This window comes from Chiloscyllium plagiosum, unplaced genomic scaffold (assembly GCF_037043375.1).
Source record: "Chiloscyllium plagiosum isolate Xiang-an unplaced genomic scaffold, Cpla_swu_hap1 HiC_scaffold_4, whole genome shotgun sequence".
Lineage (NCBI taxonomy): Eukaryota > Metazoa > Chordata > Chondrichthyes > Orectolobiformes > Hemiscylliidae > Chiloscyllium > Chiloscyllium plagiosum.
Genome location: NW_028270142.1, coordinates 127797249 through 127808884, shown reverse-complemented (window position 1 = coordinate 127808884; position 11636 = coordinate 127797249). Strand labels below are relative to the sequence as shown.

Below are 11636 nucleotides of genomic sequence, written 5' to 3'. Positions count from 1 at the left end.
AAATTTAAATATACTGCTTACCGTTTTCATTTCATGGTATTGCCCAAGAAGAGCATACGGACAATACGAGATACTCATAGACACTATGCCCATAGTACTGATCATTATCATTGCCACATAAACATTTGGAAAAATAGCCATCACTGCAGTACCAATTGAAAATCCCAGTGTTCCCAGTATGTAGATAACTTTAATGCTCAAATCATAATTGTCCAGGTACTTTTGCAAAATAGCTGCAAGGCAAAGAAAAATAAAATTGGCAATTTGTGAAAACAAACAAGATACATTATAAACGTGAAGAGAGAAAATGGATTTCAATTAAGAGCTTTCAACATATGAAAATTACTGTTTTCCCAGATAATTTAGTTTTAACATTCTGACAATACTCACTCAGTTAAAAAGCTAGTCGCCCTGATCTTTTCATACCTGCCAATCTTTACAGAATAGAGGAAAGGGAAATTGCCCAATATCAACTTGTTTTGCACAGCTCAACTTGCAATATATGCTCAGCAAACTGAATTCATGTGATACATGTGCAAACTAGTCAAAAACCGAGAACATCTACATTCCAACAGTGTTTGTCATTTAGTTTTAATACTGTTTTGGTACAATTTACTGTTCAAGTATAGAGGCATATTTACTGACCCTTTTAACATTTTAATACCATTATGACCAACTAGTTGTTTTCCAGAAGCAATCGCCAAAGTCTATCTTTTAGAAAGCAAAATTCAGAAAAGACATTACCTCTTGGGAGTACAAAATGTGAAGATTGTTTGGGGGGGGGGGGGGGGGAGAGGGGGGGGGAAGAAAACATGCTGCCAAGTCTCTCATCAAGACAACACAAGAATGCCAAAATGACAAAGAATTGGTTAGCAAATGGACTCCACTTTCTCTACTATAATGCCTCAATTACTAGCTCCTGGGTAAAGTCTGGATTATCGATAAACAGAATGATTTTAATGCAATCAGAACTGGATAACAATGAAACACATCGAACAGATGATGTTTTGATTCAAGTTTTATAAATGTACGCTGGTCAAGTTCAGTCCGTACTGTGTATTATTACAAACAACCAAAGCAGCTTGGGAGCATATGGGCCCTGTTGGAGTTTACCACAGCAACACCTCAGCTAACCATCTGACTTGTCAACCAGTCAGCACCTTTTTCTCTTGTAGCAAAAAGTAAACAATTGATGGAAATTTGGCATTATGTTTGCCCTGAGGGAGAGAGATAAAGAGCCTCAGCAACATCTTGCATTTCAGAGAGATATTAATTCATAACAAGGATATGTTATCCAAAACATTGCCTCCAAAGCATCTCAATCAGCAGGTCCACACCGAGACAGACTTTGGCGAACCAAAACAAATATGGCTAGTTTATTTTCAAGAGTTGCCCTGGCCCAAAAAACATTATACACTTGGGAGATAGTATAGTGGAAACATCAGTGAATTAGCAATTTAGAGGCAGTGGTAAACACACAGTGGGGAAATTGGTTCAAACCCCACCATGGCGGTTGGCATAGCTTAAAATTATTATTTATCTGGAATTGAAAACTAGTTTCAGTAATGGTGACAAACATCTTAAAAATACATCTAGTTCACTCGTCTTTTAGGAAAGGAAATCATTCTTATCAGGTCTGGGTGTGCGTCATTCCAAAACTCCAACAATGTGGCTTTTAATTACCCTCAAATGGGTAGGCAAGGCATTCAGGCAAAAAAGTGATGGGCAACAAATATTGGCCTTTCCAGTAAAATCCCCTTCCCATCAAAAGAATAAACAAAATAACTCATACTAAAACTTTGAATTTTATTTAATCTTCAAACTCAATATTCTTCTTCATCATAACTATTGCTGTTAAGAGAACATGACTAACTGAATTCTGTCACAGTAGGAAAAATACACAATAATAAATTAGAACACTGCATTTACAAAGGTTTTAGTGCTTTGCTGTTCTGTGCACCATGGTGTCCATGCTGTGCTAAAGTCAATATCTCCTTACTCATTGCCATGTTAAAACATCCTCTTTAAAAACACTTTTTATGGCTCCCAAAAGCAGTGTTACACAAACAAAAGGACAGCATACCGTGCAGTTATGAAAACATTTGGACACAATTGCCAGCACTAAAGAGTCTAACAACTAATCTCCATTCATGACCTGCACATTGTTGCCCTGCCACCTTTCACCTCCAGCTCAAATCATTCTTCCAAGTTGACAGCAGTCAAACCACGAAGTAAAATTCTCCTGAAACAATACCAAGCAGATTCATGCAATTGACCATGGCAAACTCACAGGAAAACCTTAGGTTTAGCGCAAAAACTGAATTTTAAAGGTATACTTTAGCCTGATTCAGGCTGAGTTAGCCTCATTACTAACCTGAACAGATGGCAGCAGTAACTGCATAAATAACTAGCCCCCAGCATCCCATCTGTACACCAGTGTTATAGTTCCACAGCTCAGTAGAATTGGGAGGACCCTGTGAAGAAACAAATTGAAGAATCTGATTAGGCCAACAGTAACATTAGCGACAAATATTGGCATTTGCAGTTCATTAGCTGAATATGCATTGCTATTGCTTCAACATACATACCCTACAACCATGAAACTGAAGTGAGTGTGGTGGGGGTGGGGAGGGGAAGGCAGATGTACAGAGAAAGGAAGATACTAAGCTTTAGGGCAACAGGTTCATATCAACATCAAGCTATGAATAATGCGAATCTTCACACGTATCTGTTTTAAGCAAATTTGGCCTTTAAGAGAAGCTTATACTTGAAACTGAGACTCTCCGACTCCTTGGATGCTGCGTGACTAGCTATGCTTTTCTATCACCACCGTGACTATTAAAGATCAAGATTTGGAGTATGTCAAAAATCTAGTAAAACTACTGTTTTCTAAACAATCTTATCCTATATTCTGTTGATTCTAATTTTTCCACATACAGAACAAATACAGATTTCATTAGTTGCGAAATTATTTTGGAAACTTAGCTATGCATTCACTGTTTGGAACTTCTCAGGGGTAGCTACCTGCAAATGGAAGAATTATTTAAACCACTCCCTCTGCAAATCAATTGGAATAGCTGAGGAGCTGGTGCAGGAGAAAAGGGTTTAAAGTAAGTTTGCAGATGACACCAAAATTGGAGGTGTAGTGGACAACGAAGGTTACCTTCGATTACAACAGGATCTTGACCAGATGGGCCAATGCGCTGAGAAGTGGCAGAGGGAGTTTAATTTAGATAAATGGGAGGTGCTACATTTTGGGAAAGCATTTCTTAGTAGGAAGTATACACTTAATGGTAAGGTCCTAGGGAGTGTTGCTGAACAAAGAGACCTTGGAGTGCAGGTTCCACTTTCACTCCTTGAAAGTGGAGTCGCAGGTAGATAGGATAGTCAAGGCGGCGTTTCGTATGCTTTCCTTTATTGGTCAGAGTATAGAGTACAGGAGTTGGGACGTCATGCTGCGGCTGTACAGGACATTGGTTAGGCCACTATTGGAATATTGCGTGCAATTCTGGTCTCCTTCCTATCGGAAAGATGTTGTGAAACTTGAAAGGGTTCAGAAAAGATTTACAAGGATGTTGCCAGGGTTGGAGGATTTGAGCTATAGGGAGAGGCTGAACAGGTTGGGGCTGTTTCCCCTGGAGCGTCAGAGGTTGAGGGGTGACCTTATAGAAGTTTACAAAATTATGAGGGGCATGGATAGGATAAATGGACAAGGTCTTTTCCCTGGGGTGAGGGAGTCCAGAACTAGAGGGCATAGGTTTAGGGTGAGAGGGGAAAGATATAAAAGGGACGCAAGGGGCAACCTTTTCACGCAGAGGGTGGTACGTGTATGGAATGAGCTGCCAGAGGAAGTGGTGGCGATTGGTACAACTGCAACATTTAAAAGGCATTTGGATGGGGATATGAATAGGAAGGGTTTGGAGGGATATGGGCTGGGTGCTGGCAGGTGGAACTAGATTGGGTTGGGTTTATCTGGTCAGCATGGACAGGTTGGACCAAAGGGTCTGTTTCCGTGCTGTACATCTATGACTCTAAAGGGACAATCCAAGATAAAGAATAAGATTTTTAAAAATGTGGCTGTAATATCTGCTCCTTTTGGAGGTATTTTAGGTATGGAGCAGATTTCCTCAAATTCCAGGAGCAGTAATTACTGTTTTATAAGCTGCGTATTGTTTTGGAACTTTGGAGAAAAAAAGATCAAAACAACGACACTTTAAAAAGGAGGAAGAGACACCAAGGTAGAGTCCAAATGGTCAGTGACAGAGAAAAAGAAACCTACACTGCTATCTGACATAGCAGAGAATCTGCACAGCTACTGCCTTTGCTGTTTGAGTTCAATTATTCCTGGTCATGGGAGTGTGTCCAAGAAAAATTAACCAACCGCAAAAATCACAGCTGACCTCGGAGGAACCTGTGTGGGAGAGCTTTCAGCACAGAAACAGATTAGTGCAAGGTTATTATGTGCAACCTTGCTGACATTTTATTTTAAGAATCTGCAATAGAGTGAGACAGAGACCTTTTTGGTTATGTTTTATTGCGATCTCGCTCTTAAAATTTTAATATAAAAATATTGGTACTAAATTAGCCTGGAGTGCTGTTTATTCGAGCAGCACGACTACGCTATTTTCTGGGTCTGTAGATTGTTAAGGTGCAAAGATAGCCTTTAGTAGAGAGTGACATGCTCTTCCTGTTGGACGTTTGGAAATTAGGGAGAGTTTCCATGTTACTGATGATTATGTCTGCAGTAAATGTGTTTGGTTACAAATCTTATCAGATCACATAGACTGGCTGGAATGGCAGTTAGAGGCAATGAGGAATTTACAGGGGCTAGGGGTGTGTGATGAATGGCAGTTATAGGAAGGGAGAAAAACCACAGACACAATCAGGCAGATGGGTTCCCTCCAGGAAAGGTGGAGGTGGCAGATAGTGCAGGAATCTCCTGTGGCTATCCCCATCTCAAACAAGTGCGCTGTTTTGGAAAATGTAGATGCTGATGGACTCAGGGGATTGTAGCATGAACAGCCAAGTTTCTGGTACCGAGACTGGCTCTAATGTAACAAGGGATCTATTGAGAAAAAAGGAAGCATATGTCGGTCTTAGACAAAAGAGATCAAATGAATCTTTATAAAGATGGGTATACACCTAAGAGGGAAATCAGGATGGCAAAAAGGGGGCGTGAAATAGCTTTGGCAAATAAGGTTAAGCAGAATCCAAAGGAATACTGTAAATTAGGGACAAAAGGGTAACTAGGGAGAGAATAGGGCCCCTCAAAGATCAGCAAGGTAGCCTGTGTGGAACCCCAGAAGAGAGAGATACTAAACAAGTATTTTGCATCAGTGCTTATTGTGGAGAAGGTCATGGAAGATATGGAATGTGGGGAAATATCCAAATTGTAGGGGTGATGGTACTGGATGTCTTAAAATGCATAAAGATGGATAAATCCGCAGGACGCAATTGCTGTGACCCTTGCAGAGATATTTGTATCATGGAGAGTCACAGGGTGAGCTGCTAGAAGACTGGAGGTTGGCAAACGTGGTGCCACTGTTGAAGAAAAAGTGGCAAGGAAAAGCCAGGGAACTATAGACTAGTGAGCCTGACATCTGTGGTGGGCAAGTTGTTGGAGCGAACCCAGAGGGATACTATTTACATGTTTTTGGATAGACAAGGACTGATTAGTGATAGTCAACATGGTTTTGTGCATGGGAATCCATGTCTCACTAACTTGATTGCATTTTTTGAAGTAGTAAGAAAGAGAATTGATCAGGGCAAAGTGGTGGACATGATCTATATGGACTTCAGTAAGGCATTTGACAAGGTTCCCCATGGTGGACTGGTTAGCAAGGTTAGATCTCACGGAATACAGGGAGAACTAGCCATTTGGATACAGATCTGGCTCGAAGGTAGAAGACAGAGGGTGGAAGAGGGGGGTTGCTTTTCAAAGTGGATGCCGGTGACTAATGGTGTGCCATAAGTATTGACGCTGGGTCCACTGCTTTGTGTCATTTATATAAGTGATTTGGATATGAACATAGGAGGTTAGTAAGTTGCAGATGATACAATAATTGGAGGTGTCGTGGCAGTGAAGGTTACCCCGGAGTACAACAGGATCTTGATCAGATGGGCCAATGAGTGGCAGATGGAGTTTAAATTTAGATAAATGCGCATTAGATTTGGAAAGGCAAATCAGTGCAGGATGTGTACACTTAAAGAGACCTTGAAGTGGAGGTTCATAGCTCCTTGAAAGTAGAGTCGCAGGTAGATAGGATAGTGAGGGCAGCATTTGGTATGCTTTCCTTTATTGGTCAGAGTATTGAGTACAGGAGTTGGAGGTCACGTTGCAGCTGTACAGGACATTGGTTAGGCCACTATTGGAATATTGCGTGCAATTCTGGTCTCCTTCCTATCAGAAAGATGTTGCGAAACTTGAAAGGGTTCAGAAAAGATTTACAAGGATGTTACCAGGGTTGGAGGATTTGAGCTATTGGGAGGAGCTGAACAGGCTGGGGCTGTTCCCCCTGGAGCGTCGGAGGCTGAGGGGCATAGATAGGGTAAATAGGCAAAGTCTTTTCCCTGGGGTCAGGGAGCCCAGAACTAGAGGGCATAGGTTTAGGGTGAGAGGAGAAAGATATAAAAGAGACCTACAGGGCAACTTTTTCACGCAGAGGGTGGTACATGTATGGAATGAGCTGCCAGAGGAAGTTGCGGAAGCTGGTACAATTGCAACATTTGAGGCATTTGGATGGGTATATGAATACGAAGGGTTTGGAGGGATATGGGCCGGGTGCCGACAGGTGGGACGAGACTGGGTTGGGATATCTGGTCGGCATGGACGGGTTGGACAGAGGGGTCTGTTTCCTATTACTCTATGACTAATACAGTCGCAGCTAAATTTTCAGTTAAAAGCTTTGAATGCAATTATGTTCATAAATCATTTGTTTCCCTCTTTTCCTGCTTTCAATCAATCTACAATACTTACTAACTACTGTGGTTGCAACATCCAAAAGATGTCCAACAAAACATCATTGCTCCTTTCCCAATTCACTGATATTAGATTACTTAGTGTGGAAACAGTCCCTTCGGCCCAACAAGTCCACACCGGCCCCCCTGAAGCGCAACCCAACCAGACCCATTCCCCTACATTTACCCCTTCACCTAACACTACGGGCAATTTAGCATGGCCAATTCACCTAACCTGCACATTTATGGATTGTGGGAGGAAACCGGAGCACCTGGAGGAAACCCACGCCGACACGGGGAGAATGTGTGCAAACTCCAGAGTCGCCTGAGGCAGGAATTGAACCCACGTCTCTGGCGCTGTGAGGCAGCAGTGCTAACCACTGTGCCGTGGTTTAAATTCTGTTGTAGATGTTTTTGGTGGTGGTGGTGGGGGGTGGGGGGGGGGGGGGAAAGCACAGAGAGATCATAGGAAAAAGAAAGCAAATTAAATGATCTTATATGGTCCATATTTCAGATACAAGTCAGTTTCAACTTAAAAGGGAACATACAACCTGCTGTAGGTAACCAGTCAAGTACCCATTTAAAAAATAAATTTTGCTCTCTGTAAGAAAACAGAAAAACTGCTGAGAGGTTGAATGAAAAATTGCATACATCTAATGTGGTTGAGCACAAAGTCTATCCATTAATTCTTTTACAGTACACTTTGTTGATGTTTGGATATTGTTACAAGTAAAGGTCAAGTCACACATTTGTATTTCATCCTGTTTTCTTAAACCGTGACTGTTCATACTCTGGCTTTCCTTATACTGCAACATTGAGAATAATAAAAGCTGAAGGATTAGTCAGTGGTTACAAAAACAAATACGGATGGAATATTGTCCAATAAAATTTGTATTATTCCAAACTCCAATAAGAAACTATAAATCATCTGGATATAGCAATAAAACATTCGAAGTCCATATTTACAAACAACATTTTAGCTTCGAGTTAAATGAAAAATTAAACCACCCTTTTTCTGCACATTTCCAATTTCACCCGATTAAAATACATGGCTTCCCAAACAAAGGGCAAGTAAATGACAAAGAATTAAGGTCTTAGAAACCAAAAGGCTACAATTATAATATAAGCCATAGTATGATGCTTTTGGTGAGCATTGCTAGGATTCCTATCTGCTGACAACTCCTGCCTGCATTTTTCATTTCTTTCAATGAATTGGATTAGATATAGAACAGTACAGGCCCTTGATGTGGTGCTAATATTTCATCCTACTCTCAGATCAAATTAACTTACATACCTTTCATTGTATTCTTCCATGAGCCTATCCAAGAGTGGCTTAAATGTCCCTAACGTATTGACTCTACTGAATGGTGGGTGCATGGATGCCAGCAGTGGTAGTAAAGAACCTACCTCTGACACCTTTCTTAAACCACCTTAAAACTATGCCCCCTTGTGATAGCCATTCCACTCGGAGGGAAAAAAGTCTCTGGCTGTCCACTCTGCCTCTCATCTTGTAGACCTCTCTCAAGTCACCCCTCATCCTTCTTCCCTCCAATGAAAAAGCCCTAGCTCCCTCAACCTTATTTCATAAGACATTTCCTCCAGTCCAGGCAACATCCTGGTAAATCTCTATCCTCTCTAAAGCTTCCACATCCTTCCTGAACACAATATTCCAAGTATAATCTATGCATTGATATGCATTGTACTACCCAATAATATCCACATTAAACCCATTCTCTAAATGCAAAACACATGGTTCCATTGGACTTCAGTTCCAAACTAGCAGTAAAAGAACCCCAAATTTCCAATTTGAAATTCTAAGAACAGAAATGACACTTGGCCCTGATGAGAGATTGAGATTTTTTAAATATCATTATTCTTCTCCCAAACACTGAATATTCCGTACTTGTTAAGCCAAACAGACTTAGTGATATCTTGCATAGTCAGAATATCAAGCATGAATAGGAAGAAAATGGTTCAATTACATTAACTTACTTTTGGGTCGCCTCTATAGATAACCTGTCCCATGAAGTCCGTGTAGAAAACTGCAGCTCCAATCATTGCAAACCAAGTTACAAGGTGGCATACACAAAGCCTTAATAGTTCCTTTGGCATTTTCAGCATGGACAGCCATAGAAGCTTTACAGTAGTCTCAGTCTCTCCTTCCTCACTGTCTGTATCACTGCTTGAATTGGTCACACCACTCTGGTTACGCAATCTCTGTCGCTGCCTTTGTCTCTTCTGTAGATCATACAGATCATTCATACTCCGTGAGGATTTGATGAGGACAATGGCGTTGGCACGACGAAAGCGGTAACGATGAGAACCCATCTTGCCATAGTATGAAAAAGTGTGAGATGGCTGTCGGTAGAACATGTGCCGTCGCCTGCGCATGGAGCTGCTGGTGGTTGATTGCTTCATTCCAATTCTGGACATGTTATGACTAATATTACCATTGATAAGGTCATCAGCACGTCCATTTGCCATTTTGGAATCAGTCTTCAGATCAGACTGAGAAAAATCTTCATGTTCATGTTCCCTGAGCAAAGCAGACACTTGATTGAACCTGGACATCAATTCCTGATTATAACTTTTTGATAAACTTGAAGAAGAGTGACACATACTATCACATTGGTCCTGAAAAATAGAAGGTTCAATGTCCCGCAAAAAGAACAACTCTGGTTCAACTTCTATTGTTGCATCAGGCATGTGCAAAACAGAGTCACTTTGGCTCCGTCCAATATTTACATCTAGGAAGTTGAGATCGACATCTTGCACAGAGGTGGTTTCATGAGGGAAGACTGAAGCAGAGAAACGCCCATCCTCATGGGCCACATCAAGCTGAGAGATAGGTGGGAGACTGTCATTTATTTTGACAGTTGATCGTATCTCAGTTTCGTCATCAATGCGATCTTGTTGCGGGTTATACTGCTCTTCTTCAATGCTGAAAAGATGTAAAGCAACAGATACAGAAAAGATGATGGATGCAAAGAAGAAGAGGACTTGTTGTTGTGATCTGAAGATCCGCCCCAAAGTGGTCTGTGTCCAATCTAAACCACCCAACATGTAGCCAACAGCTCCACCCAGACCTAGGGAGAAATTAAAGATGGACACCAATTAAGAATCTTAAGCAGAAGTCTATAAACAACATGTCTTTTTAAAAAGATTTCACATTCTTAATGAATGCAAATATAGTGAAAATTCTCAAATCCTGTTAAAATCTCTTTGGAAGAGGGTAAAGACATTTGGCTTTAGGGAAAAAAAAAGGAATATGGGGAAAGTGGAACGACATACAAGGTCAGCATGACTATATTAAACTACAGAGCGAGATCAGCAGGCTGTATAGTCTAATCTTGCTCATTACTTTCAGAACCTAAAGATTTTTATAATCCAGCCCAAAAGTACCATATTCAATTTTTTTCAACAAATATCATTTTCATAAATCAACCTTTTCACTGAGAAACAGACAACCGATTCTTTAATTGGCTCAGGCTGTATTTATTCAGACAATGCATTTCAGATTTTTTTCCCCACCATGAGAGAGAGTTGCATTGAAATTCCAAACTCAAATCGGTCTCCAGGTTAATGGCATATGTCAAACAATTTATGTTGCGTCAGTCTATCATACTGCTAGAGTTTTAAATGTTGATGAAATCTCCACCTAAGCTTCCTTCTTGGAGTTCAGGCATCCAATTCCTAGCTCTTCAATTGTCTTTGTGTCTTTTAAAGACAAAGCAAAGGAAGCCCTAACTCCAATAAAGGTAATCAAGTTGTAGAGTGCAGCTAATTAGGAGACAAGTGCACTATATCCTCTGCCACTGGCCATGGATTTCACTATTTCATCCACTAACATTCCTACATTTCTCTTCTATACCATAAGAAAATCCAAACATTTTACTTGAGAAATGGAAATATGTATTTGAATGACAGGACAATTATGAAGGCCTGACTTGCATTTCTACTTACATTTATATATTGTTCAAATGCTTTTAAAACCTAGAGGTTTGGAATTGGCTGTTGCTGCACAATTTCTTCAAAAGATGAAATGCAAAACAGATGGAAGTGTCAAGTGACATGAAAATACAGGTTGTTCTGTTATAACACACATTGTCTACCTTAATTCGCTACAACGAGATTGATGAATTGGGGACACTGTTCCTACAGTGCAAATTTTTTAGAAGTGTGTGCTGGCTGCCATGAGAACACTGCACCAACACTAAGCGCTGTTTCTAAAGTGTGATTTCTCTATAATGCAGGGTTGCACAGGAACTCAAACATTGCTTTTATAAAATAAACTAAGTGGTTTCACATGAGGTCTGAGGCTCAAATCAGTTTCACCCAAAGACAGGTAAACTTGGACCCTGGTGTGTACAAATTGACTCCTGTTTCTTGCTTTACAATCAAGTCAACATCAGACACACTGAGGCAATATATAATTAAATATTGAAATTGATTCTTACATTAAATATGATTATTTTGAGTATACTTTTAATACAAAACTCCTTTAGAAAATCCTTCTCATACATATTCAACTGAAGCAAATTATCAGGTGGCCTTCAAAACTTGCAATTGAACAAAAGGAACATGAAAATTCTCCACTCAAGGGTGATTTGTACTTAATTATACACGTTACTTTTGCATCCATGTGAATCAATTACACTGTTCAGATCAAAATTAAGACA

The 11636-nt window shown here is 40.4% G+C and overlaps 1 protein-coding gene across 5 annotated transcripts in view; it reads right to left on the bottom strand.

Annotated features, from left to right (window-relative positions):
* slc45a4a (solute carrier family 45 member 4a) overlaps positions 1–11636 on the bottom strand; it is a 75226-nt gene that overhangs the window by 4192 nt on the left and 59398 nt on the right. For all 5 annotated transcript variants that reach the window (XM_043687819.2, XM_043687822.2, XM_087986637.1 and 2 more), the window contains exons 5-7: positions 8950–10043; positions 2375–2474; positions 22–233 (exon numbers count right to left, since the gene is read on the bottom strand). In XM_043687819.2, coding sequence (XP_043543754.1) covers positions 22–233; positions 2375–2474; positions 8950–10043 — 1406 coding nt within the window. The remainder of the gene's footprint in view (positions 1–21; positions 234–2374; positions 2475–8949; positions 10044–11636) is intronic.